Below are 22,728 nucleotides of genomic sequence, written 5' to 3' on the forward strand. Positions count from 1 at the left end.
CACCAGTGAACTCTGCCTGCAACACCTCAGCACACTCTGAACTGGAGTGTCTTCTAAAACCATAATGGTTAATTATAGGAAACAAAGACTTCTTAGGACTTTCCTGTGACTATTCCTTGGCATACAAGTATCACGTTAGTGCCCTTTGGAATGTTAGAATATTTGATTTTAAAATCTGCTGCTTGGGTTTCTGGCTTGTGTTTCACAGAAAATCAGATTTGAGCTGGTGAGATGACTTAATTGGGTAAAAAGACTCTGCCATGAGGCCTGCAGACCTGAGATAAACTCCCAGGACCCACTTACAGGAGAGAACAACCTCTGCATGCCCTCTGACCCCCACTTACAGGAGAGAACAACGTCTGCATGTCCTCTGACCCCCACTTACAGGAGAGAACAACCTCTGCATGTCCTCTGACCCCCACTTACAGGAGAGAACAGCCTCTGCATGTCCTCTGACCCCCACTTACAGGAGAGAACAACCTCTGCATGTCCTCTGACCCCCACTTACAGGAGAGAACAACCTCTGCATGTCCTCTGACCCCCCACTTACCCGCTGTGCTGCACAGACCCACAGCCACACGAATAAGCAAATACAATCCAATAAATATTAAAATATCCATATTGATTTTGGCTTGGATTAAGACAGAATTTCTGGCAAATGGCCCTAACATACTTCTGTACAGCACTGATGACTACAGAATCAAAATATCAGTCTACTCTGAAAACACAGAAGACACTGTACATCCTGCAGCGACAGATACTCAGCAAAGATCTAGTTCTTTCTGTAAAAATAAACAATCACATCTTCCTCACTGCATGCAAATATGCTTTCATCGCTAATGACATTAAAATTATATGTACATTAAAGGGTTGTTTTGCAATAAATTTATTATTATCAATAATATCTGATATTCATGTATTTTCAATATTTTATCTATAATTAGTGTGTGTGTATACGTGCATATGCACACAGGTGCACACTATGGTGTATGTGTGGAATTCTAACACAACACGATCCAAAGGGCACTAATGTGATATTTGAATGCCGAGGAGTAGTCATAGGAAAGTACTAAGTATTTGTTTCCTATAATTAACCATTATGGTTTTAGAAGAACAGAAATTTTATCTGCCCCCTAAAAGCATACTTTTTATCTTTAAATGGGTTCTGGGGATTGAAATCAGGTCACCAGGTTTGTGTGGTAAGCACCTTTACTGCTGAGTCATTTTGCTGGCCCTGCATACCCACTTTATATAACTACATAGCCAGTGCTGTGTAAAAATTTCTCACTGAACAACGAATCTTGAGTGGAAAAGTCTAAGAAGCTGCTGTAGGGAACAGATGTCCTGGGGATCTCCCTAGGAACCAACGAGGACTGCTGTGCAGTACCTGGGTTCCTGTAGACAGGTTTCTTTCCAGAAGGAAGTAGCTGGGTGCCTTCCTGGGCGCTTGCAGGCAACCTCAGTCTCTGCTGACCCTGGGCTAAGGACAAGGCCATGAGTAAGTGTTTGTCTGTGTTTTTGTTTGTTATGTTTTTGAGGCATGGCCTTACTCAGAGCCTAGGCTGGCCTCCAACCTGAGACCCTTTTGTCCCGGGCTCCAAAATGCTGGGATTATAGGCATGCGTCACCTGTTTCTTTGCTTAATGGGATTTTGCTTCTAATCAATAAAATAGCACAGGTCTTGGGATGTAGCTCAGATGGTAAATAGAGTGCTTGTCTAATATCCACAAAGCCCTGGTTCCATCTGCACGGCAGAAGCTGGCATGTTCCTCTAGTCCCAGCACCGGGGACATAGACGCAGGAGAATCATTTATTCAAGGCTATCTTTGCCTATATATCCAGTTCAAGGCCAGCCTGGACCACGAGAGACCTGATTTCAAAATAAATGTAAAAGTGTTTAAACTCATTTTAGACAATCCAGGATGTCCAATGAAGTACCAGTAAGAAAATGAAAGTGTTTTTTATACTAAATGTTAATGAGATAGCAATGGACTAATCTCACATGCCGAACAATTTCTCTAGCCTTAAACTGACCTTGAACTCAGAAAGCATTGGATGCTCTTCCTGCCTCCACCTCCCTAATGCTGCTACTACAGGTGTGCACCACATTCCCAGCTTTGTTATGTGATGTTTTGGGTAGAACCCAGGGCTTTGTGCATGCCAGGCAAGCGCTCTACCAACTGAGCCATGTTCCCAGCCCCTTCCCATTTTTTGCATACGAGTTATTTTATTGTTATAAAATATGCACAATACGAATGAACCATTTAAACATGTTACATCATCCTACACAGAAACTCTGTATCCATCAAACAGCAGGGCACCATTCCTTCCTCCCAATGCCTTAGTTACCTTTGCTCTGGTCCAGCTCCTGAAAATCCAACCCCCCTCACATAAGTGGAGGTAGGTAAAATCTGTCCTTTTGTGTCTGGTTTCTCCCACTTGGAATGGTTCCAAGTCTCAGCCATGTGTTTTCGTCTGTAGATGGGTATCTAATACAGCCCTGCGCCACACAAAGAAGGATGGGACAGTGGCAGATCTCACAGGGTACAGTGGTCATCCCAGAAGATTATAAGGAAGCTCCTGCCAGCTAGCGATGTGTAATGTGCAACACACAGAAACGTAAGGCATATCGTGCTGCTGGTGCCACGGTCACAAAGGCATAGGGTATGACATGGGATAGTGACGGCAAAGGACGAGATGCTCTCGGTGACTTATGTACCGTGTTCTGTACGGTGGGTTTGGGGGCACACTTACCTTCCATACAGAGGGGGTCTTGGCCTCACACACCTGGTGCATCAGGAAGCCTTGATGAGGGAGTGACTTCAGCTTTCTGTAAGTGATGAGCTTGTCTAACGGGGCCATTCTTTTCTAGAACGATCTCCTATCATGAGGTACTGCATGAGTGTGGTCTGCTGTATGTGTACAGGGGGCTTTGTTTCCTCAGTCATCTGCCAACAGACACTGTCCTGTGTCCACTTGGGGATTTTGTGAGTAGCACCGCTGTGACCATGAGCACCCTTCTTTCCAGGCAGCTCGGTTGAGACACAGCACGTATGTCAGAAAACGCACCCACTTAAATGCTCAAGTCAATGCTGTTATTACAGCCAGAGCTGTGCAGCTGCCTCCACCATCTAATTTTAGAGCATCTCTTCTCCTCTCCCACCTCAGAGGGAGTGAGTGACAGCCCGAGGCAGCCACCCATCTATTTCCTGTCTCTAGAGGTTTGCCAATTCTAGGCATTTCACATAAACACAATTATATATCATGTCTATGCTCTTTCATAGCTGTCGCTTTTTTTTGATACAGGGTCTCATGTAGCCTGAGTTGGCATTAAGTTTGCTGTGCAGCTCAGAATGACCTTGAACCTCTAGTCCTCCTGCCTCTATTTCCTGAGGGTGACAACTACAGATTTGGATCACAACATCATTTTATGCAATGCTGGGTATCAAACCCCGGGCTTCAATACATGCTAAGAAAGCATTTTACCAATCAAGTCACTTATCCAGCCCTCACTGTCTTCATTTAGCACCATATTTGAAGGCTGATACATTGCTACTTGTTTATGCCACAGTCAACTGGCTCAAAGTGGGGGCAAGGATTTTCCCAGGTTCTCAGCAAACTCTGGCGGGCCAGAGTGCTGTTTGTGGTTCATGTGGTTGCATTCTTCAAAAAACACTCATTAAGAGTCTTCCACACACTAGCCACTTAACCAGTACTGCCTAAGTGATGAGACGCACGGGGTGTGATGACATGCACTTGCAATCCCAGCACTCAGGAGGTAGACAGGAGGGTCAGCTCAGCAACACAGGAAATTTGAGGCCAACCTTGGATCCATGAGACCCTGTACAAGGCCGAAGAGCTGGCCAGTGGCCGGACTGAGATTCGATCCCAGGCAGTCTGGCTATGGAGGCAGAGCTGCACAGAGAAACGTTTTCTCTGAGAGTGAGTTGCTGGCCAGTGTGGACAGTGTACCCTTCTTAGTCTTTGCTTTGCTTGAGCAAACCTGGCTCTCACTTCTGTCTTCCCTGCAGGTCCTCGATTCACTTGCCCAACCCTGAGTAAGTGTAGCAGAGGAGACGCTGCTTCATTATACCAGCTTCCCCAGGCAGACCCCATGGACATTTGCCTCTGCCTGTCTGGTGACCCGAGAATAGACTCCACTCACTTCTGCGGGCCTTTCTGTTGCCTGTCAAAGAAAACACTACTGCATTTTAAAGCCACTGCAGTCTTCCTATTGTCCCCCACCTCCTATTGTGGCTTTATTGAGTTATAATTGGCAAATAAAAACTAGGTATGTTGAAGAGATGTAATGCAATATTCTGATGTCTGAATATGGTATGAAATGATTATTGTAATCAAACTAATTAACCTATATATCATCTCAGGTGGTAACCTTTTTATTAGAGGTATGGATTTACTCTTAGCAAGTTACAAGTATACAGTGTCATACTATTAATTATAGTCACCATTTCAAAGTCTTTCTAGCCAAATTCCCTCCCTCCGTAAGTCTGTATTTATTTTTATTTGACAGTCTGATCTGAAATCAGAAAAGCCAGTAGGTACGAAGTAGATGAAGAAAGGAGAAATGGAGGAAACACCACGGAGAGGTCCTGAGGCAGGTGGGAACACTGAGGATGGATGTCAGCAGACCAGAGTGTGTAATGAGATACGTACCAGTCAAGCATTCCATTTCCTCCGGCCCCTGTGCACATTCATTTCAGGTGGAGCTGCCTCCTTTACAGCAGCAAAATGACCAATCAAACCTCTCCTCTTGCAAAGGAGAGGGGAATCATTAAGGCTGCCTCCTGGCCATGATGCCTCCTCTCTGCTCACTATGACCTGAGCTGTCTGCTTGCTACTACCCAATATGCAGGGATTACCGATGCAATCCAGACCAACAACAATGCACCCCTGGACTGGGGCAGGGCCTGGCTGCAGGAAGGAGGGATAGATACTTTCTCAACAGGAAGAGGGAATTATGGGTAGATTGCAGTGCTGCTACCAACTGAGTGTGCCTTTCCTACCTATTAACATGATTATGAGACCTGAGGTATTGGGGAGCAAATTGGTAGGCTAGAATTCACCACTTCACATTCTCAGAACAAACTGTGAACACCCCCACGCTGGCATTCTTCAGGATAACAGCCAGCCTCACTGCTGGTCTCTCATTCACACTGTAATTACCACAGTAGCAACACCAACCACAGATCTGGTCTCTCAGACTCCCTGTCAAGTAGCAAGAAGACAGTAAAGAAAGCTGTGGAGCGCCCCCCCCCCACAAATCCAGCATTGTGGATATGTAAACAAACCGTGTTAAAGATGTCTTACCTTGTCTGCCTAAGGCACCTGATTGGTTTAATAAAGAGCTGAATGGCCAATAGCTAGGCAGGAGAAGATAGGCAGGATTTCAGGGGAGACGAATCTGAGGTGTATGGAGAGTCAGCATCAAGACACGGAGGGAATTGTCCATACAGAATGGAGGAGGGGTAAAAAGCCACATGGCAGAATGCAGATTAATAGAAGCAGGTTAATTTAAGTTGTAAGAGCTAGTTGGGAACAAGCCTAAGCTAAGGCTTTCATAATTAATAATATGTCTCTGTGTCATTATTTGGGGGCTGGAGATCCAAAGAACGTCTGAGAAGAAAGACTCATTACAGTTCAGAATTTTTTAGTGCTGCAGAAAAAATTGTGGAAGCAGCCAGAGAGATCTTTCTGGAAGCTTGCCTCTTGTGGAGGTGGAGAAAGAAGAAGGGCATTGCTAACTAGGCGAGGCCACGGTGGCCTCTCACTCACAGACCAGCTGTCACCTTTGCTCCGTGGGTCCTTTGTGATGCTCAACCTCTCATACATGCGGCAAGATCTCAAATAATTTAAACGCCAAGAAAGCAGCACACAGGGGCCCTGGGCTGCAGCCGGCATGTGTCTTGGCCACACAGTATCTTACAACCTCAGTTAGTTTCCTTTAAAGATCAGGAGGCTGAAGAGAAGGTTTCAGATCTCTGGTTTCTTTTGCAAAATGAGAAGTTCTAGCAATTTAGGCCTGCTGTAGTTTGGAGATGGCTACTTCCCTAGTGGGAAGGTTTGGACAAAGGGTGACATCTTTAAGAGGCAGGACCTAGTGGGAGGTGGTTGGGACTAAAGCTGATCTCAGGACTGGATTAGGTGGATGAAACAGTCTGACCATTCCCAGAGTCTCTCTTCTTCCCCCACACGGCTACTTTTTGGTGCACACCCATGACACCGGGTAACATGTGACATATCAGGAACACTCCTGCCATATGTCACGCTGCTTAAATCTTTCAACTATCAGAATAAGGAGACTATGATCCTGTTGTCTTTTTATATTACCCAGAAGTAGATGTTTTGATTTAGCAATACAAAATGGTCTGAGACAAGGGCACATGCTTAAAAGATAAAAAAATGACAAGAGTTGGGTAGCTGGCCCTCCGGTCTAGAACTGTCCAGTCACTGCAGTCCTGCTTAGTTTACATGTATGTAACTGGTGTTTTCATCAGGATTTCGTGCCTGTGCCAGTTATGTTCACCTTCCCAAGATGGCAGCGGGAGGGAGGGAGTAGAGGAGCAGCGGGGAGGTGAGGGCGGTGTCAGCTCTCCCAGCAACAAGGGGCTGTCCCAGCAGGCCTCCTAGCTGGGTCCCCAGGTCTGGGCAGCAGGGAATAAGCCTGTACGAAGTCACACTACTCTTCCTCCGTGAGCTACATCACGTCTGTTGCTTATCCACAGAGGGCCAAGGATGCCACATGTGTTATCTCATCCTGTTGTTACCAAGAAATGGGGGTCTCTGCTTGCCATTCTTAGTCTGCTAAGTAAAATAATTTAAAGGCTGGAGTGAGGGATCAGTGGTTAAGAGCACTGGCTGTTCTTTCATAGGATCCAGGTTCAATTCCTAGTACTAGCGAGGAAGTTCAATAACTTCAGTCCCAGGGAATGCAACATACTCTTCATCTGCTGGGACCTGGCACGTGCGCGCACACACAGACACACAGACACACACACACTCACAACACACAAACTTTTAAAAGAAAAGCTGGCAGACTCATGAAACTCCTTGGCTGTGGCCCTGTAAGAGACTGTTCCAGGAGGCAGGATTTCCGGGAAGGAAAGATATTTCACTGAAGGGATAATTACTCCTCCTAGCTCTTTAGAATGGTATAAGGTGATCTGCTTCCTGAGGGTGGTCCTTGGAGACTGACCCACCCAACTGGAATGCTGGTTCTTTGTCCAGGCTTGAGATTCCGTTTTCTGGATCTGAAGAAAATGCTTTTACCTTAACGGGCCTTTTCTGCTGCTGTGACCCTGTTACTTCCCTGGCATCTGAAAGAGGGGATGACACCTCTGGGAAGGTGATCCTGATGTATAAGAAGGCAGGCTGAGTCAGTAAGCAGCATCCTCCACGGCCTCTGTTCTGTTCCCGCCTCCAGGTTCCTGCCTTGAGTTCCTGCCCTGACTTCTCCTCATGATAGACTGTAAGCTGTAAGAGGAAGGAAACAACCCTTTCCTCTCTGTTTTTCAGTCATAGTGTTTATCACAGCAACAGAAGGCAAACTGGAATGTCACGCATCCCATCTCAGGAAGCTAGGGCAGGAGGACTGCAAACTCCAGGCCAGCCTGGGTGATGCAGAAAGAACAAAGACGACTCCATCAATGGGCACACCCCGCCTCCCAGAACTGTTGCTTTGGGGATTATGATGGTCTGAATGAGAATGCCCCAAATGCTCACGTATTTAAATGCTTAGTCCGCAACTAGCAGAACTATTGCGGGAAGAATTAGGAGGGGTGGCCTCGTTGGAGGAGGTGTGTCATTGGGGGTGGGCTTTGAGGCTTGTAAAGCCCGCACCATGCCCAGTTAGTCTGCTTCCCCCCACCCACTATGCTTGTGGATCAAATGTAAACTCTCAGTTACGGCTCTGGTACCATACCTGCCTGCCTGCTGCCCTGTTCTCCACCATAATGGTGTCCTGGAACTGGGAGCCCCAAATTAAATGCTTTATTTTGTCACTGCAATAGGAAAGTAACCAAGACAGGGACTAAGGTTCCACAAGCTGAGGGCACTGCTTTCAAATCACAACAGGCAGCTGCTCTATCCTTCTGTGCTGGAAAAGTCAATCAGCCAGTAGGGTGTGTGTAGGGGGGCAATACTGCACTGTTTTATTATTATTATTTTACTTATTTATTTTTTGGTTTTTCGAGACAGGGTTTCTCTGTATTGTTTTGGAGGCTGTCCTGGAACTCGCTCTGTAGACCAGGCTGGCCTCGAACTCAGAGATCTGCCTGCCTCTGCCTCCCGAGTGCTGGGATTAAAGGCGTGCGCCACCACCGCCCGGCCTGCACTGCTTTATTATTAATGACCCTTTTGGGCCTTCGCTTTCTCATCTATGAATAAGCTGACCCCTTAAGTGATCTGCAACCTCTTAACCCTTTCACTCTACTGCAGAGGCTGCATTAACTATGAGAAAACTTTTGTGGAATATTTGTTTACACTGTGGGAAGATATGTCACTGTGATTGGTTTAATAAAGAGCTGAACAGCCAATAGCTAGGCAGGTGAGCGTAGGCGGGACTTCCAGGGAGAGAGAGGACTCTGGAAAGAAGAGAGGCAGAGGGATGCCTGAGAAACTAGGACAGACAGAGAGACATTGAGAAAGTAGGACAAACGGTATAGAGGAGAGGTAGCCAAGTCACATGGCAGAATGTGGATTAATAAAAACAGGTTAAGTCATAAGAGCTAGCTGGGAATAAGCCTAAGCTAAAGGCCAAGCTTTCATAACTAATAATAAGTCTCAATGTCATTATTTGGGGGTTGGCAGTCCAAGAAAGTCTGACAAGAAAGCTTGCTACAAAAAACATCTAATACCAACAAATTAAAGGACTCATTTATTTTCACTATATATGCATGTGGTGTGTGTGTAGTGTGTGCATGTGTATGCCCACTGGAATGCTTGTCCAAAGGGCAAAGGGCATTGGTGGCCTTAATCATTTCTCATCTTATTTTCTTGAGACAGAGTTCAGTAAGGTAAACCTGGACTTCCCCGTTTCAGTTAGAATGGCTGACCAACAAACCCTAGAGATCTCGTCTCCTCCCACCTGAGTTAGGGCTTAGGGCTCCGGGTGTGTGTGTGTTGCCTGGCTTTTTATCTGGGCGCTGGAGATCTATTTTATTATTTTATTTTTTATTTTTGGTTTTTCGAGACAGGGTTTCTTCTGTGGTTTTAGAGGCTGTCCTGGAACTCACTTGGTAGTCCAGCCTGGTCTCGAACTCACAGAGATCCGCCTGCCTCTGCCTCCCGAGTGCTGGGATTAAAGGCGTGGGCCAGGCGCTGGGTATCTAAATGTAGTCCCTCATCACGTACTGCAAACACTCCTTCCCTCCAAGCCACCTCCTCAGCCCAGGAAGTGTTTCTGTGGAGTCACTCATCACGGCAGGCAGGGCATGCCAGAGCAGAGTAACTATCTGTGGTGAACAGCAAACTAGAAAATACCCTCACCACCAGCTTTCTCCTTTTATTCGTCTGCAGCCTAAGGGTTGGTGCCACTTACATTCAGGCAGGCCTGCAACTTTTAGTCTTCTCTGGAAACACACTCAGAGACACAGCCAGAGCTACTAATCTCCCTTGTGTCCATCACAGAAAACCAGTGACTTGGCTAAATTCATTCCCATGAGCTTGGATCTTTTCATATGAAGACAGACCCTTGTGCCTTGTGTCTTTAGAGACCCCACCTGTACTTACCTTATGGGGTTATTATGTGACACAGATAATACATTTAAACAAACTTATTTTTGTTTATTACATATTATATATATATGAGTTTCAGCTGGTAACTGTACTCTTTTGGAAGAGTGGTGTTAATAGCGGAGCCATCTCTCCAGCTCCGAGTAAAACTTTCTTCCTTTTCTTTTTCCAAGGCAGGGTTTTTCGGTGGCGCATTGACTGACTGACTGTCCTGGGACTTAGTCTATAGACCAGGTTAGCCCTGAGTGCAGAGATTCCCTTGCCTCTGCCTCTCAAGTGCTGGGATTAAAGGCATGTGCCTCCATGCCTGACTTTTTTTTTTAAGGCATTTCTCTCTCTCTCCCTCTCTCTTTTTTCTTTCTTTTATGTTTTTTTGAGACAGGGTTTCTCTGTAGCTTTGGAGGCTGTCCTAGAACTCTCTGTAGACCAGGCTGGTTTTCAAACTCACAGAGATCCGCCTGCCTCTGCCTCCTGAGTGCAGGGATTAAGGGCTTCTTTCATTTTTTTTTTTGAGACATAGTTTCTCTGTGTAACAGTTTTGGCTGTCCTAGAACTCACAGAGTTTGTAGACCAGGCTGGCCTCAAACTCACAGAGATGCACCTGTCTCTGCCTCCCAAGTTTTGGGACTAAAGGCATGTGCCACATCACCAGGCATAATATATTTTTAATATTCAAAAAGCACATGGTTTATGGCCGAGAGTGGGACTACCTGGGTTTGACTCCTGGTTCTTGCCCTTGCTAGCTATGTGAGCTCAAATCATCTGCATGTACCTGTTTTTCTTATCTGTGAGTGGGAGACAATAGTACCCACAGAAGTTGCTTTGACAATGAAATGAATATTTATAAAGACTCTTTTAAAATTATCCAATTTATTTATTTATCTGTTTGTACACACGTTGCTGCCTTGGTGTGTGTGAGGAGGTCAGAGAATGATTTGCTGTGAGTCCTTTTATCATGTGGGCTCCTGGGGTTGATCTTGGGTCCTCAGGCTTGGCAGCCTTTCCCGGATGAGCCATCACTCTGGTCCTGCAAAGACTTTTTCAGTGGTGTCTAATAGTAAAGTGATTAATTAAATGAGTAAAGGATGGGGCGATAACTCAGTGGCAGAGTCCTTAAGCAAGTATGAGGACGTAAGTTCCATCCTTGGAGCCCACACAAAAGCAAGTCAGGCATAGAGGTGTGTGCTTATAGTCCCAGTCAAGTAGGTGAGGACAGGAGAATCCCTGGGACTTGCTCTAGGCAGCCTTGCCGGATCATAGGTCCCAAGTCCCAGTGAGAGACCCTGTCTCAAAAATCAAGGACGGTTCCTGAACAGCAACACCTAAAATTGACCCCTGGCCTATGCATGAATGTACACACACACACACACACACACACACACACACACACACACACACACACCCTATTATCAGCTTCTGACCCAGAGCAGTGGAAGGCACAGGCACTTAGATCAGGATCAGGACATACTTGTCTATTTGGAGTGAAGCCAGTACTTAGCTCTGTAACTTCAGAAACTTCCTTTAATCTTTCTATGTCTTATTTTCCTCAACAGCAAAACAATGGGTTTGGGCAAGTTTAAGGGCAAACAGCATTTTTGACCAAAGAAAGATCAAGTCTGGAAAGAAAACATTTTTGGACCTCATTTTCTTATCCATTAGATACTGCAGGCAGTATCTCAGCATGGGAGCTGCTTGGCTGCTATCCCGGCACCCCATGGGGCTAAGGGCCCATTGCAATGGCCTGGGTAACATCTGACCCAGTCACACCCATAGACATCCAGATGTGAGAAAAAGGAACATTCACAGGGCACTCTGGCTGCAGGTTTGGGAGTAGCCACTGCTGCTGGCTACTGCTGACCTCTTATCTGGGTGACTTCATGGAGCCTCCAATTCTATAAGAAACACCACTTTCCTTCAAATGATCCACCCCACACCCTAGGCTAGCGGGTTAGGAATCGTGTTTCATGTTGAGTTTCCCCACAACTTTGAGGCCTAAGATGATCGCAGTTTCTCTAGATGTTGTGGGTTGGGTGGTTCTGCTGGCCTTGCATAGGGGTACAGGGTGGCAGCATTTACCCACTGCCAGGAAGGGCTACTGGTGTACACAGAAGCAGACATGCCTATCTTACGCCACACCTCAGACAGCCTCCTTTGCCTTTGGTGATTCCCCTCACCCCCCAGCATTCTGGTAGGAGTGACTTGAATCCCAACATCAGCCTTGATTCAAGGGCCCAATACACTTGGGTGTCCCATTCATATGACCTACCATTGTGAATCCACACCTCTCAGGCTGGGAGCCACAGTAATCCTCCCTCCCTCAAGCTGCAGGTCAGGTATGTGGTCATATGGTGGGCAAGCTAACAGCTTTGGCCCTCTTCCTCTTCTGAAAGAAAGGCCAGGCACTCTAGACTGAGGGGCTGGCATTCTTTTTAGCATGTGTGTGTGACAAGCACTGTGGCTGGTGGCAGTCCAAGGTGCTGCAGGAGATCCAGCTCTCGTCCGAATTCTGCTGCTACTTTTCCCCACACAAGCCTCTCTGAGCCTGTATCCTTATCTGTAAAATGGGGGTGTGGCGATGGCTCCCACCACACCCAGTAGTGACAGGTGGGCAGCACTCAGTGCCATGTCTGCCTTCAGTAAGCACACAGTCAGTGGCAGTTGGTACTAACGGAAGCTTGAATTCTGGCTACCCACTCCCCAGAGTAGGTATATGGAGAATTCTTGTCCTGAAGAGACTCCAGGCTCAGGAAAGCTTCCTATTGTAGTTGGGTCCCCTCAGACTTGGTTTTTAGATCCCTGTGTCCCTCACTCAGTCCACATATGTGCTATGTCTTGCTTTTTTTTTTAATTATTAAATCATGCACAACTCAGGGCACCAAGCCCCACAAACTTTATTAGAACTGGGGATTGTGGGAAGTAGGAATCAAAGGCTGGACACAGTCTCCCCTCTTTATGATAGGGACAAAAAGGTCAAACATTTCCCCAAGGAAATGGGGGTACAAAAGGCCCAAGAGAAGGGACTAGGAGAATGACAGCTGCCCTGAGGTTAGGAGGGTGTGGTGCTGGGTTTGTAGGTTATGGTCTAAGTGCTTCTGTCCCCAAATTTATGTTGGAGTCTTTATGCTGAAGGCTTTGGGGTTGAGCAGGTCATGGGGTGAGACCCTCATGAATGGGGCTAGTGTTCCTATATGAGGCCCGAGGAAGCTTGTACTTCTGCCCATGTGAGGATGTGAACAGAAGGGGTTTCCTCTGAACACTGGGGCTATCGGTGCCTTCATCTGGGCTTTGCTGCCCCCAGAACAGTTATAAACCAACTTCTGTTCTTAGTAACTTGGTCTAGGCTTTTTTTGTGACAGGAGCCAGATGGGCTCCTTCAGCCCTAGCCCCAGAGAACATAAATGTCTCTTACTGTCATGACGGGTTCAGGTATCCAAAGGGCTCTGTCCATGGGAACAGAGGTTACGAGTGGACCCTACTTCCTGCCTACAGATGGAGGTGTTGGGGGAGGCCATGACAGAGAAGAGTACAGACAGGCAGTACAGCTAGATAGCTGGGCCAAGGGAAGCCAGGCAGGTAAAGCTGGGGTTAGGGACTGTGGAGGAGCTCATCACCCTACTTAATTTGTAAAAGATGTGTGGCTCTCCCCTGTTCTAAAGCTGCAAATATGAAGTGCAGAGGTGAATGTTTTCTCATCAACCACCCCTGGGTGCAGCTGCCATGAATAGGTCTGCCATGCCCATCCACATAGAAGAGCGCAGAATGGCCATTTCCTCCCTTGGCCAAGCTCCCGCAGGCTGGGGGTATTCCTGATGTTAATAGCACCTGAGCTACTACTCTGCCTGCCCTGGGTCCCAGAGGTGTGGGGCCACCCAACTCCCTTCAATCCATCTCCCTTGTGTAGAAGACAAGACATCACTTCATCAATCCAGCCCCTTAAGGCTGCAGCTGGTCCCAACCCCAGAGGCAATACGGAGGTAGAGAGGCCCCAGGGGGAGGCAGGTTGGGGTGCCATTCCCGGTAGGGTTTTCCCAAAACAAGATGGGGCAGACAGATTTGGCAGCTTTCTGACACTACCAGGAAAGACCCTGGCTCCTCTTAAATCATATTCCAAGGAGGATGTAAACAGTATTGCTCAGGGCCACACTGGCTAGCTGTGTCGGCCCCACCTGGGCTCAGCCCCCGGTCCCTGAAGAAGCTCACACCCCAATAGCACTCTTCTCACCCTCTTTGGAGCTGGGGTCCTCCTGGGTCTTCTGCATCTCCCAGCCCCTGACCCAGGTGTAGGCGGAGGAGCCACCCAGCACCATCAGGTTGCTTGTCCACCACAGGAAGCTCTTGGTCTCTTCATAGTAGAGCACGGCCAGCACTGTCTGTGCACAGGCCTTGGCTGTGCCTGACACATTGTGGGTCAGGGGACTGGTGAATTTGATCTGCAGTCCTGTCACATAGCCAATGGCAAAGCCAAAGAGGCCGCTCAGCGTCATCATGAGCCAGAAGTGGGCACTGTCCAGATGAGCAAAGTCAAGGAGGGCTTGGAGCTCACCCAGCAGAACCATCAGGGGCAGGAAGAGCACACAGGCATTGACATTGTTATAGAAGGTTAGGATCCAGATGCTGTTGTCTACCGCCGGGAGCACCTTCTTGGTATAGATGGCATTGAGGGAGACGCAGAGGCTGGCCAGCACCCCGAAGATGGTGCCTATCAGGGACAGGGTGCCCTCAGCTCCCTCTTGGTCTATACCCAGCCAGAAACCACCTGTAGCAGGGACAGAAGAGTGACAAGGTGAAGAGGGATGAGGAGAGGAGGGAGAGGATTCTGATACCACAGTTCAGATGGTTCTGTGGCCCTTGCCTCTTCATCAGCATATCCAAGTCTAATTCCCACACCAAAAAAAGGGCTGAGGGAGTAGAGCCCAGAACGAAAATCTGAATCTCCCCGCCCTTCCCCCAGCCACCTGCATCTCCCCCTCCTCCAGCTACAATCTAGCAGAAGGGGAAGGAAGAAGGATAGTGAGCCTGTTACCTCTCTAATTATAACTGCAATCACTGTAATGAGGGCTATACGATAGCACAGGGGCTATAGGAGGAGGGCCAGCCAAAGTGACCTGTTCCCTCAGTGTGAGCATTTGGTCAGAGCTGCTCATGGCCTGATGTTGCTTGGAGTGTCTCTTGGGGACTCTATTTACTCTTGGGTCACCCTCTGCTCAAAGAGCCTGCATGGCTTCCCAGACCACAGCATGGGGCCAGCACTTCCTCTGTGACACAATGGCCTTAAGCCACCTTCTCAGCTCCCCACCTCTCACTACAGAGTTCTGCATCCAAAATACCTCCTCCTTCCAGGGATTCTACCACTCTTCAAGGCTGGCTCTTGGGGGAATCCCTTCCCGATCCACCAAGTACCTAGGCTTCTTCCCAGTTTCCTGCTTCCTGCCCTTTGCCTGCCCCTGGCTGTTGGGTGCTGCCTGCCCCTGGCTGTTGGGTGCCTGCTCCTGGCTGTTGGGTGCCTGCCCCTGGCTGTTAGGTGCCTGCTCCTGGCAGCACTCTGGTCTCTTCATTTAGATCCTGCATTCCCACAAGGTGGAGGCTTACTGATGCCACAGGGATCAGCAACATGGAATAGCAGGACCATCACAGGCATCAGAGAGATCTGGACTCTGACTGCTCTGTGATTTCGAAGCTGAGCTATTTGGGAGAAGTTACTTACCCTCTCTGAGATCCAGTTTCCTTCATCTATAAAAATTGGGGCCATGTTATTGCTCCCATGTTAACCAATCTACTCTTTGTCTTGTAACTAAAATGATTTTCCTCCATGGCTCCCATGGCCTTCAGGAAAAACTGTACTCATTCAAATGGGTGTTTCCAGTCTGTACTCCCAGGGCAGCCTCCAGCCAGCAAGGACTTCTCAGTAAGGCCTGCTCAGATTGCTCCTCCTGCTCCCTACTCCCTCCAGAGTCCCCACAGCCATTCTCAGAGATGGGCCCTCCCTCACAGGAGGGAGGAAGGAAAGATGGAAGGGAAGACCCAGCAGCTGGAGCCAGTTCCAGAGGCCACAGAGTCTACTTCTGCACACCACTCAGGCAGGCAGCCGTGGTCCTCAGCTGCCTCACTGTCAGCTACTGGCTGCTTTGGGGATCTGGGCTCAGGTTCTCTAGTGACTGTACCCCCTCGGAGGTCCATGCCCTCTAACCATGGCAGGGCTGGTAGACTGAAGTGGACTCCCAGGGTGCCTTGTAGGACGACAAAGAGGAAGCAAGGAATACCAGTTCTCTTAGGGTGTATGTGTGGGAGTCCCCCAGTGCTGACAGCTCTTTACCTGGACAGCTCCTCCCTGGTCCAGATGGAGCTGCTCAACCAGGGGGACATTTCTAGGGCAGATGTGAGCATTGGCCTGGTCCCCACATCCAGAGGCCCAGTTTAGGCCTCTGAGACACGAGAGGAGACTAAGTGTGTCAAACAAGCCAGATAAAAAACCTGAGCAGGTGTAAATGAAGGTCGCATTTCTGCCTGCCCAGGACTCTCAGGGAACAGATGCCTTGGTCTCTGTCACCTAGCAGTCACTCAACTCAATGCTTTCAGGGCCAGACATGTCTCCTAACACATGCAGTCTTAGCCAAGAGTCCCTAGCCACATATGACTATGGTTGCAGAATCAGGTTAAACTCCTGCAGCTGAGGAGCTGGACGTTTACAAGTTCATCTAACTTTAATTTGAAAGCACATTTGGCCTGTAGTTACTGTGTTTGACTGCATTGTGCTAACTTCCAATGGGCAGGAACAAAGTAGACTGGCTTGAAACAGGCCAGGGAGTGTGGCTAGTCTGGGATGGCATTCCAGACTATCTTACTTGTAGGGCCCTGGCAAGAAGCCTAGTTTCTCTGAGTTTCAGTTTCCCCATTAGTGAGCAGACGGTCACAGGGATGCTACCATCCAGAGGGCTTTTCTGTGTAAAAGAGCATGCGACATGTGTAATGGCCGGCACAACATTCACATCTGGGAAGACAGTTAAAGCCTCTTAAAGCACAGAAATATTGGGCCAGTGAAACGGCTCAGTGGGTAAAGGGGCTTGTGCCAATTCTGATGACCTGAGTTCGGTTCCCAGCGCCCATGTGGTGGGAGAAAGGACCAACTCTTAGGTTGTCCCCTAATCTTCACCCATACACTGTGGTGCCCCCCCAACACACACATAAAAAGTAAGAAAAAATTTAAAACATATGTCTACCCACTACTTCAAATATTACCTCAAGGTAGCAGTGTTGTCCTCTTTAAAGAGAACTGGACAGACAGGATCCTGGAACTCTTGAGAAGGAACAGTGGCATGGTGGTCATAGTGTGATCTATGGAGGGAACTGCTTATGTTTAAATCCCAGCTATGTCAGTGATTAGCTGTGTGATCCTGGTCAAGTTACTTTGCCTCTCTGCACCTTGGTTTTCCCTCTGTAAAATGCAGATATATTTTGCCTTGTAATGAAGGTTAGCTGAGTTAATATGGATCAAATGCTTAGATCTGAGTAGCTGGCACATTGTAATCATACAAGCGTCGAGAGTTGTCTTTGCTGTAGTTGCTGCTAACATTACTTTCACCCTGGCTGGGTCCCTAACTTGTTGAGTGATCATAAGGAAGTTATTTCTTTTCTACAGGGCTCTTCCTGTAACTGTGTACCTGGGACAGATAAGTAAAGGTACCTACAGTGTTGACCTTTAGGACTTCAGCTCGATGCCCAGCCTGCTCCCCACAGCCCCCGAGGCCCCACTTACTCACCAATGATGATGCCGCACGTGAGCAGGGCATAGAAGGAAGTGGTCTGTTTGAGCAGCAGGTAGGACAGAAGCACATTGAACACGGTGGTGAGCGAGCGCCCCACGTTGTAGAAGGCCACCCCCACGTACTTGAGGCAGAGGTTATTGAAGCTAATCATGCCGATGAAGACCACCGACAGGGGCAGCACACTGCGGGCCACCTTGAGGTCCAGGCTTAGGGTGGGGAAGTCAACGGTGCCAGGGCAGCAGGTGGCCAGCGTGCTGAGACCCTTGCACAGCAGCGAGGTCACCAGGCACTGGTAGAAAGTGACGAAGATAGGGGTGTTCAGCTGCAGGGAGGGGCTGCCCAGCAGGTACTTGTTGAGGAATACCATGGAGATGGAGGTGACCCAGTAGAGCGAGACCACCAGCGTGATCTGCAGCGCCCGCAGCAGAAACGGCTTGTTCCTGCTGTCTTCATCCGCCTCCTCAGAGGCAGCGGAGCCTCCAGTGAGCGCCATGCGCAGGATCCTGGACCGCTTCAGAGGGGCCCTGTTCATGGTGGTAGAAGAGCTCGGTCACCCCACGACCAGAAACAATCCCTGGCCTACCGGGCTCCGAGATGCTAGAGTCTGGGGGTGCAGCCTTCGATTGTCACATGGCTTGGATGAAGTTCTGCTGGCCAGAGGCACCGCTCCACATCGCGCTCGCTCTCGGGCGGGGCAGGGGGTCAGGAGACAAGACCCAGGGAAGGGAGGGAGAAGGGGCCTAGCTTAGAGTGTGGGCTTTGACAGCCATGGCCGGCAGGACGACAGGGGCTGTCGCCTAATAGGGACGAGTCGCGGGGAGAAAGGAAGGGACAGGGACAGAAGGGCAGGGTGGAGGAGGAAAGAACAGGACGGGGACCGCGTGGGAAGCGGAGCACCGAGAGGGAGGCGTGGGCTACGTGGAGGGCGGGCTGCAGGAGCGCCCGGAAGCGCCCGCCGCGCCGAAGGGAGCGAGGCGAGGGTGGCAGGGAGGTCACGGAGGCTCAGGGAGGCGGCCCGACGGGCAATGACAGAGGGCTGGCGGGCGCAAGGCCTCACCGAAGCCGCCGGCCGAGTGCGAGTTCCGGCTCAGCTTAGCAGGTCCGGGGCCGCGTTCCGGGAGGGGCGGGCCCAGAGCGCATTTCCTGACACGCCTCCGGGTGGCCTTAAAGGGCTCGCTCTCCGGGCGGTTAGCTCTTCCCGCCGCCTCCCAGAGCGCGCACCTTCGCCAGGCCGGAGCGCGCCGGCGCGTTTGCACCTGTGTCCCCGGTCCTGCCCTCTTCTCCCGGGAATCCCCCGAGGCCAGGGAAGGGTTTGCAGGTGCTAGAGCCTCTCCCGTTTTCTGGAAGGGCTCAGTCACTCTCTCCGCCACCCTCACTGTCTGTCTCCTCCCTCCCCTCGTCCGCCCCCCCCCGGGCCTCTTCTGATCGACTAGACTTGGTCAGGTGCATCTACTCCATCTTCCCGGAAAATAGAATACCACCCCTCCGCTTCTGGAGACCCCCACAACAGCCTTTTGTTACTCGACCCCTCCCGAGCTCATGTCGTTCGGGAAGACTTTGCTGCAGTTCTCTCCTTTCTCCCAACCCCTATTTGCACCCCTAACAAACCTAGTCGAGAGGGCCCAAGGTCCCAGAGACCCCCAACAGCACTTCCAGAGGCCGGAAGCCACATCACCTCCGCTAGATAAAACTCTTTCTGGACTCCCAGATCAGAACCTCTGAGCCTCTCAATGCAGCAATTCGGTGTCCCGGATCCCTTCCTATTCCAGAACGTACCGTCGGTCGGCTGGCCTCGGCTCTGGAGCCCTGGCCCGCTCTCCTGGCTGGTTCAGGGACCTGGCGCTCACCCCCGCGGTGCCCTCGGGTGTACCTGGCAGCACCGCCCTCGGCTGCACCTGCTTCGCGGCCCTCCCCAGTACGACTTCCTGCTCGCCGTCCCCAAGTGCGCGCCACGTTGGGCTCCAGGCGTCGTGGGGCGGTTACCCCGGGAACACAGCCAGAAGGCCCTTTGCTCTATCTAAGACCAACCCCGTCTCCCACCTTCCTCCCCAGTCCTCTTGGGACGTCCTCTTACCGTTGCTGGCACGTCCCTTGAGGAAGCTGCATTCCTGACTTTGCGGGTCCAAGCTGGTGCTTCCAGAAGGGCGTGGGTGGAGGAGGGTACCACTACTAGAGGAGGGTACCCCTCCCCATCCCGCGGACCCGACCGGAGTGGGCCACTGGCTCCAGGTCTTTTACTCTTGTGCTGGTAGGACTACTTGTCTGTGCTTTCTTCCTATCACCAATGTTGGGCCGGCAAGTTTGTCCCAGGCTGAGCCAGCTACATTTTGTAACTAGTGTGTTCCAGTCTTACTGCTTGTGTGGTTGGCCATTAAGATGATGTGTTTAAAGTATTTCAAATACTATTATTTTGCCGGACCTGAGGGTAAAAGACCTGTAATCCCAGCTGAAGTAGGAAGATCAAAAGTTCAAGGCCTGTCTGGGTACAGAGAAAAGTCAAGGCCGGCCTGGGCAACATAGTGAGACCTTGTCTCCCAATAAGAACCAGTTGTCTCAAAATAAAAAGTGAGTGTGGGCACACACACAGAGACTCCGATAAAAGATTGGGGCTATAGCTCAGTGTTAGAGTACTTGCCTGGTATGTACAAGGTCCTGGGTTCAATTCCCAGTACAGTAAGGGGGAAGGGGTGGGGTGGGGTCAGTACTATTTGTCAAAACATAAAATTGAAACCCATCTAGCTATAGATCTGCTGGTTTTCATGGACAGCTCCATACTACACTAGGATAGGAGTGGTAACTGGTTACCGCTGTCTAGCCTCAAGAGACCAGTGAAGCTGTGCATGGGAGCTCTGGGTGCCTCACCAGGGGCTGCATGTTATTTATTGTAACTAAGTAAGGGTATTAGAGGAAGCATTTGTGAGAACACTATCGTATCTACACAATTCTGCCCTCCAGGGGAAGCTTTTTTAAGGTACATTGGCAGGCCTGCAGCTGGGGAAGGCAGCACCCACCGAAAACATTGCTCAGGTCACAAGGGAGTTGGACTCCAGACATTATTCATTAGCCATTTTACCAATCTCGTTTGTAGCATTTTCCAGAAAGGAGTTTGTTACAGTGACCTAGGTAATTGTGTTGAGATTTCTGGGTGTCAGCCAGGGGAAAACCAAACCAACAGACCTGGGGGGGGGCTCTCTCCCTGATCATGAGTGTCCCTTACTGTCCTTTCTCAGGAGCTTACATACAGTCGCCAGCACAGCAGCAGGGCATTGAACAATTTGGAGACATTGGTTAGCAACCATTTGCCTTTTTCGGGAGGACTATTCTGAATCAGGCAAGCTGGCATTGGTCTTCAGGAATTTGAGATTATGTTTGTTTGCTTCCTTGAAGTTGCTGTTTGATTATGTGGGATTCAGTGCAATTGGCACTGTAATTCAACTCCAACTGTTTCATCCTTGGTGAGTGTAAAGTCAGTGCACTCAGGCAGGAAATAAAAGTGAAGATGCCGGGGCAGGTAGGCCACAGCTATAATTCCAGTGTTAGGGAGGTTTAGGCTGGTGAATGGTCAGTTTGAAGCCAGCTTGGGCTATGTAGTGAGTCTCAGGCCAGCCTGGGCTACATAGTGGGAACCTGTCTGTCTCAACAAACAAAAGCAATATGGCTAGAAAGGTGACTCAGTGGGTAAGGTGCCTTCCTCCGCAAGCATGAAGGAATGAGTCCAGGTTATCAGTTTGCACGTAAAAAACTGGGTGTTGTGGAACAATCTTCACACACTGTAAATATGTATTACTCGCATTGGTTAATAAAGAGCTGACTGGCCCATAGCTGGGCAGGAGAGCCAGACTAGTAGGAGAATTCTGGGAAGAAGGGCAGAATCAGAGATGTCACCAGCCAGACACAGAGGAAGCAGGACATGTACAAAATGAGGTAACAAATCATGAGCCACATGGTAGCAAGTAAAGGAAAGGAAATGGGTTAATTTAAATGTAAGACTTGGGGCTGGAGAGACAGCTCAGAGGTTAAGAGCACTGACTGTTCTTTCAGAGGTCCTGAGTTCAATACCTAGCAACCACATGATGACTCACAACCATCTATAATGAGATCTGGTGCCTTTTTCTGGTCTGCAGGTAGGTATACAGGCAGAACACTGTATACATAATAGGTGGCGCACGCCTTAAATCCCAGCACTTGGGAGGCGGAGGCAGGCGGATCTCTGTGAGTTCGAGGCCAGCCTGGTCTACAAAGTGAGTTCCAGGACAGCCTCCAAAGCCACAGAGAAACCCTGTCTCGAAAAACAAAAAAAAAAAAATGTAAGAATTAGCCAGTAATAAGCCTGAGCTATCGACTAAACATATTTTTCAACCAAACATTTATAATTAATATTGAGGCTCTGTGTCAGTTATTTGGGAACTGGTGGGCAGGAAAGAAGTCTGCCTACAACTAGGCACTGGGCATGTCTTTAGTCACAGTTTTTGGGGAAAAGGACACATAACAACGGACCATTGACCTGTCATGCATCTGTTCCTATGTCTTGGGATCATTGTCATGCATCGGTTCCTGTGTCTCGGGATCATCGGGATGCACTATCTGTCCCCAAAGCTCCAGCTCAGTATGTTTCCCACTGCTTGATGCAGCTCCCAACTGGAATTGTCAGATTGCTGTAAGTCTGACTCAGTTTGTGCTTTGCCTTGCCTGAACCAGCTTTAAAGTTAGGTGTTACACGATAAGTAACAGACCTAGAGACAGATATTGGAGTTCAGGCTTCAAGCTGAAGATCAGAAAAGCAAAGCAGCAGGCCACTAGCTCTTACTCTACCTCAGACCGAAAGGTGATCCTGGTTCCACCAAACCTCAGACTTCTGCCTCTCCTCTGCGTGGCTGGAGAATCCTGAGACTTCAGTATCTTCCTACCCTCAGTGTGGCTTGAGAATGAATGCCAGCTCTGAGACTTTGCTGCTGTCTTATATACCTCCTTAAAGCTGGGATTAAAGGCATGTGACCCCAGGTGCTGGGCTCTGTTACTCTCCATTCTTGTGAGATAATGGTAGCCTTGAAATAACAGAGATCTGTCTACCTCTTAATCCTGAGTCCTGGGATTAAAGGGGTGTACCACCACTGCCTGATCTCTATAGCTTAAGGCTGACTTTGCTTTCTGAATCCTCAGGCAAACTTTAATGAATCATAAATAATGTATCACCACAGTTGGGCGTAAGACATGA

At 49.2% G+C, this 22,728-nt stretch overlaps 1 protein-coding gene and 1 long non-coding RNA gene across 4 annotated transcripts; one reads left to right on the forward strand and one right to left on the reverse strand.

Annotated features, from left to right (window-relative positions):
- Positions 1–1,189: 1,189 nt before the first annotated feature.
- On the forward strand, positions 1,190–4,305 carry LOC110342879. The gene is made up of 3 exons (XR_005877267.1): positions 1,190–1,498; positions 2,292–2,400; positions 2,482–4,305. It is a non-coding gene; the product is annotated as an uncharacterized LOC110342879 (long non-coding RNA).
- Positions 4,306–12,624: 8,319 nt separating this feature from the next.
- Slc35c1 (solute carrier family 35 member C1) lies at positions 12,625–19,444 on the reverse strand. Of its 3 annotated transcripts, none has more exons than XM_040745889.1 (3): positions 19,290–19,444; positions 17,508–18,037; positions 12,625–14,506 (listed from the first exon to the last, which is right to left on the reverse strand). In XM_040745889.1, exons 2-3 carry the CDS (start codon positions 18,004–18,006, stop codon positions 13,947–13,949), a joined length of 1,059 nt encoding a protein of 352 aa, XP_040601823.1. In that variant the 5' UTR covers positions 18,007–18,037; positions 19,290–19,444; the 3' UTR covers positions 12,625–13,946. The 3 variants fall into 3 exon arrangements, with proteins under 3 accessions (XP_040601823.1, XP_040601824.1, XP_040601822.1); XM_040745890.1 differs by lacking the exon at positions 19,290–19,444 and adding an exon at positions 18,571–18,588; XM_040745888.1 differs by lacking the exon at positions 19,290–19,444 and having other exon boundaries at positions 17,508–18,564.
- Positions 19,445–22,728: the final 3,284 nt, after the last annotated feature.

Source organism: Mesocricetus auratus, unplaced genomic scaffold (genome assembly GCF_017639785.1).
Source record: "Mesocricetus auratus isolate SY011 unplaced genomic scaffold, BCM_Maur_2.0 Super-Scaffold_100004, whole genome shotgun sequence".
NCBI lineage: Eukaryota > Metazoa > Chordata > Mammalia > Rodentia > Cricetidae > Mesocricetus > Mesocricetus auratus.

Coding starts and splice junctions, on each gene's coding strand:
- Slc35c1 (XM_040745888.1), bottom strand. CDS start 18,045: ATGAACAGGGCCCCTCTGAAGCGGTCCAGGATCCTGCGCATGGCGCTC. Junction 14,507..17,507: donor CACGTGCGGCATCATCATTG/GTGAGTAAGTGG, acceptor TCCCTGCTACAG/GTGGTTTCTGGCTGGGTATA.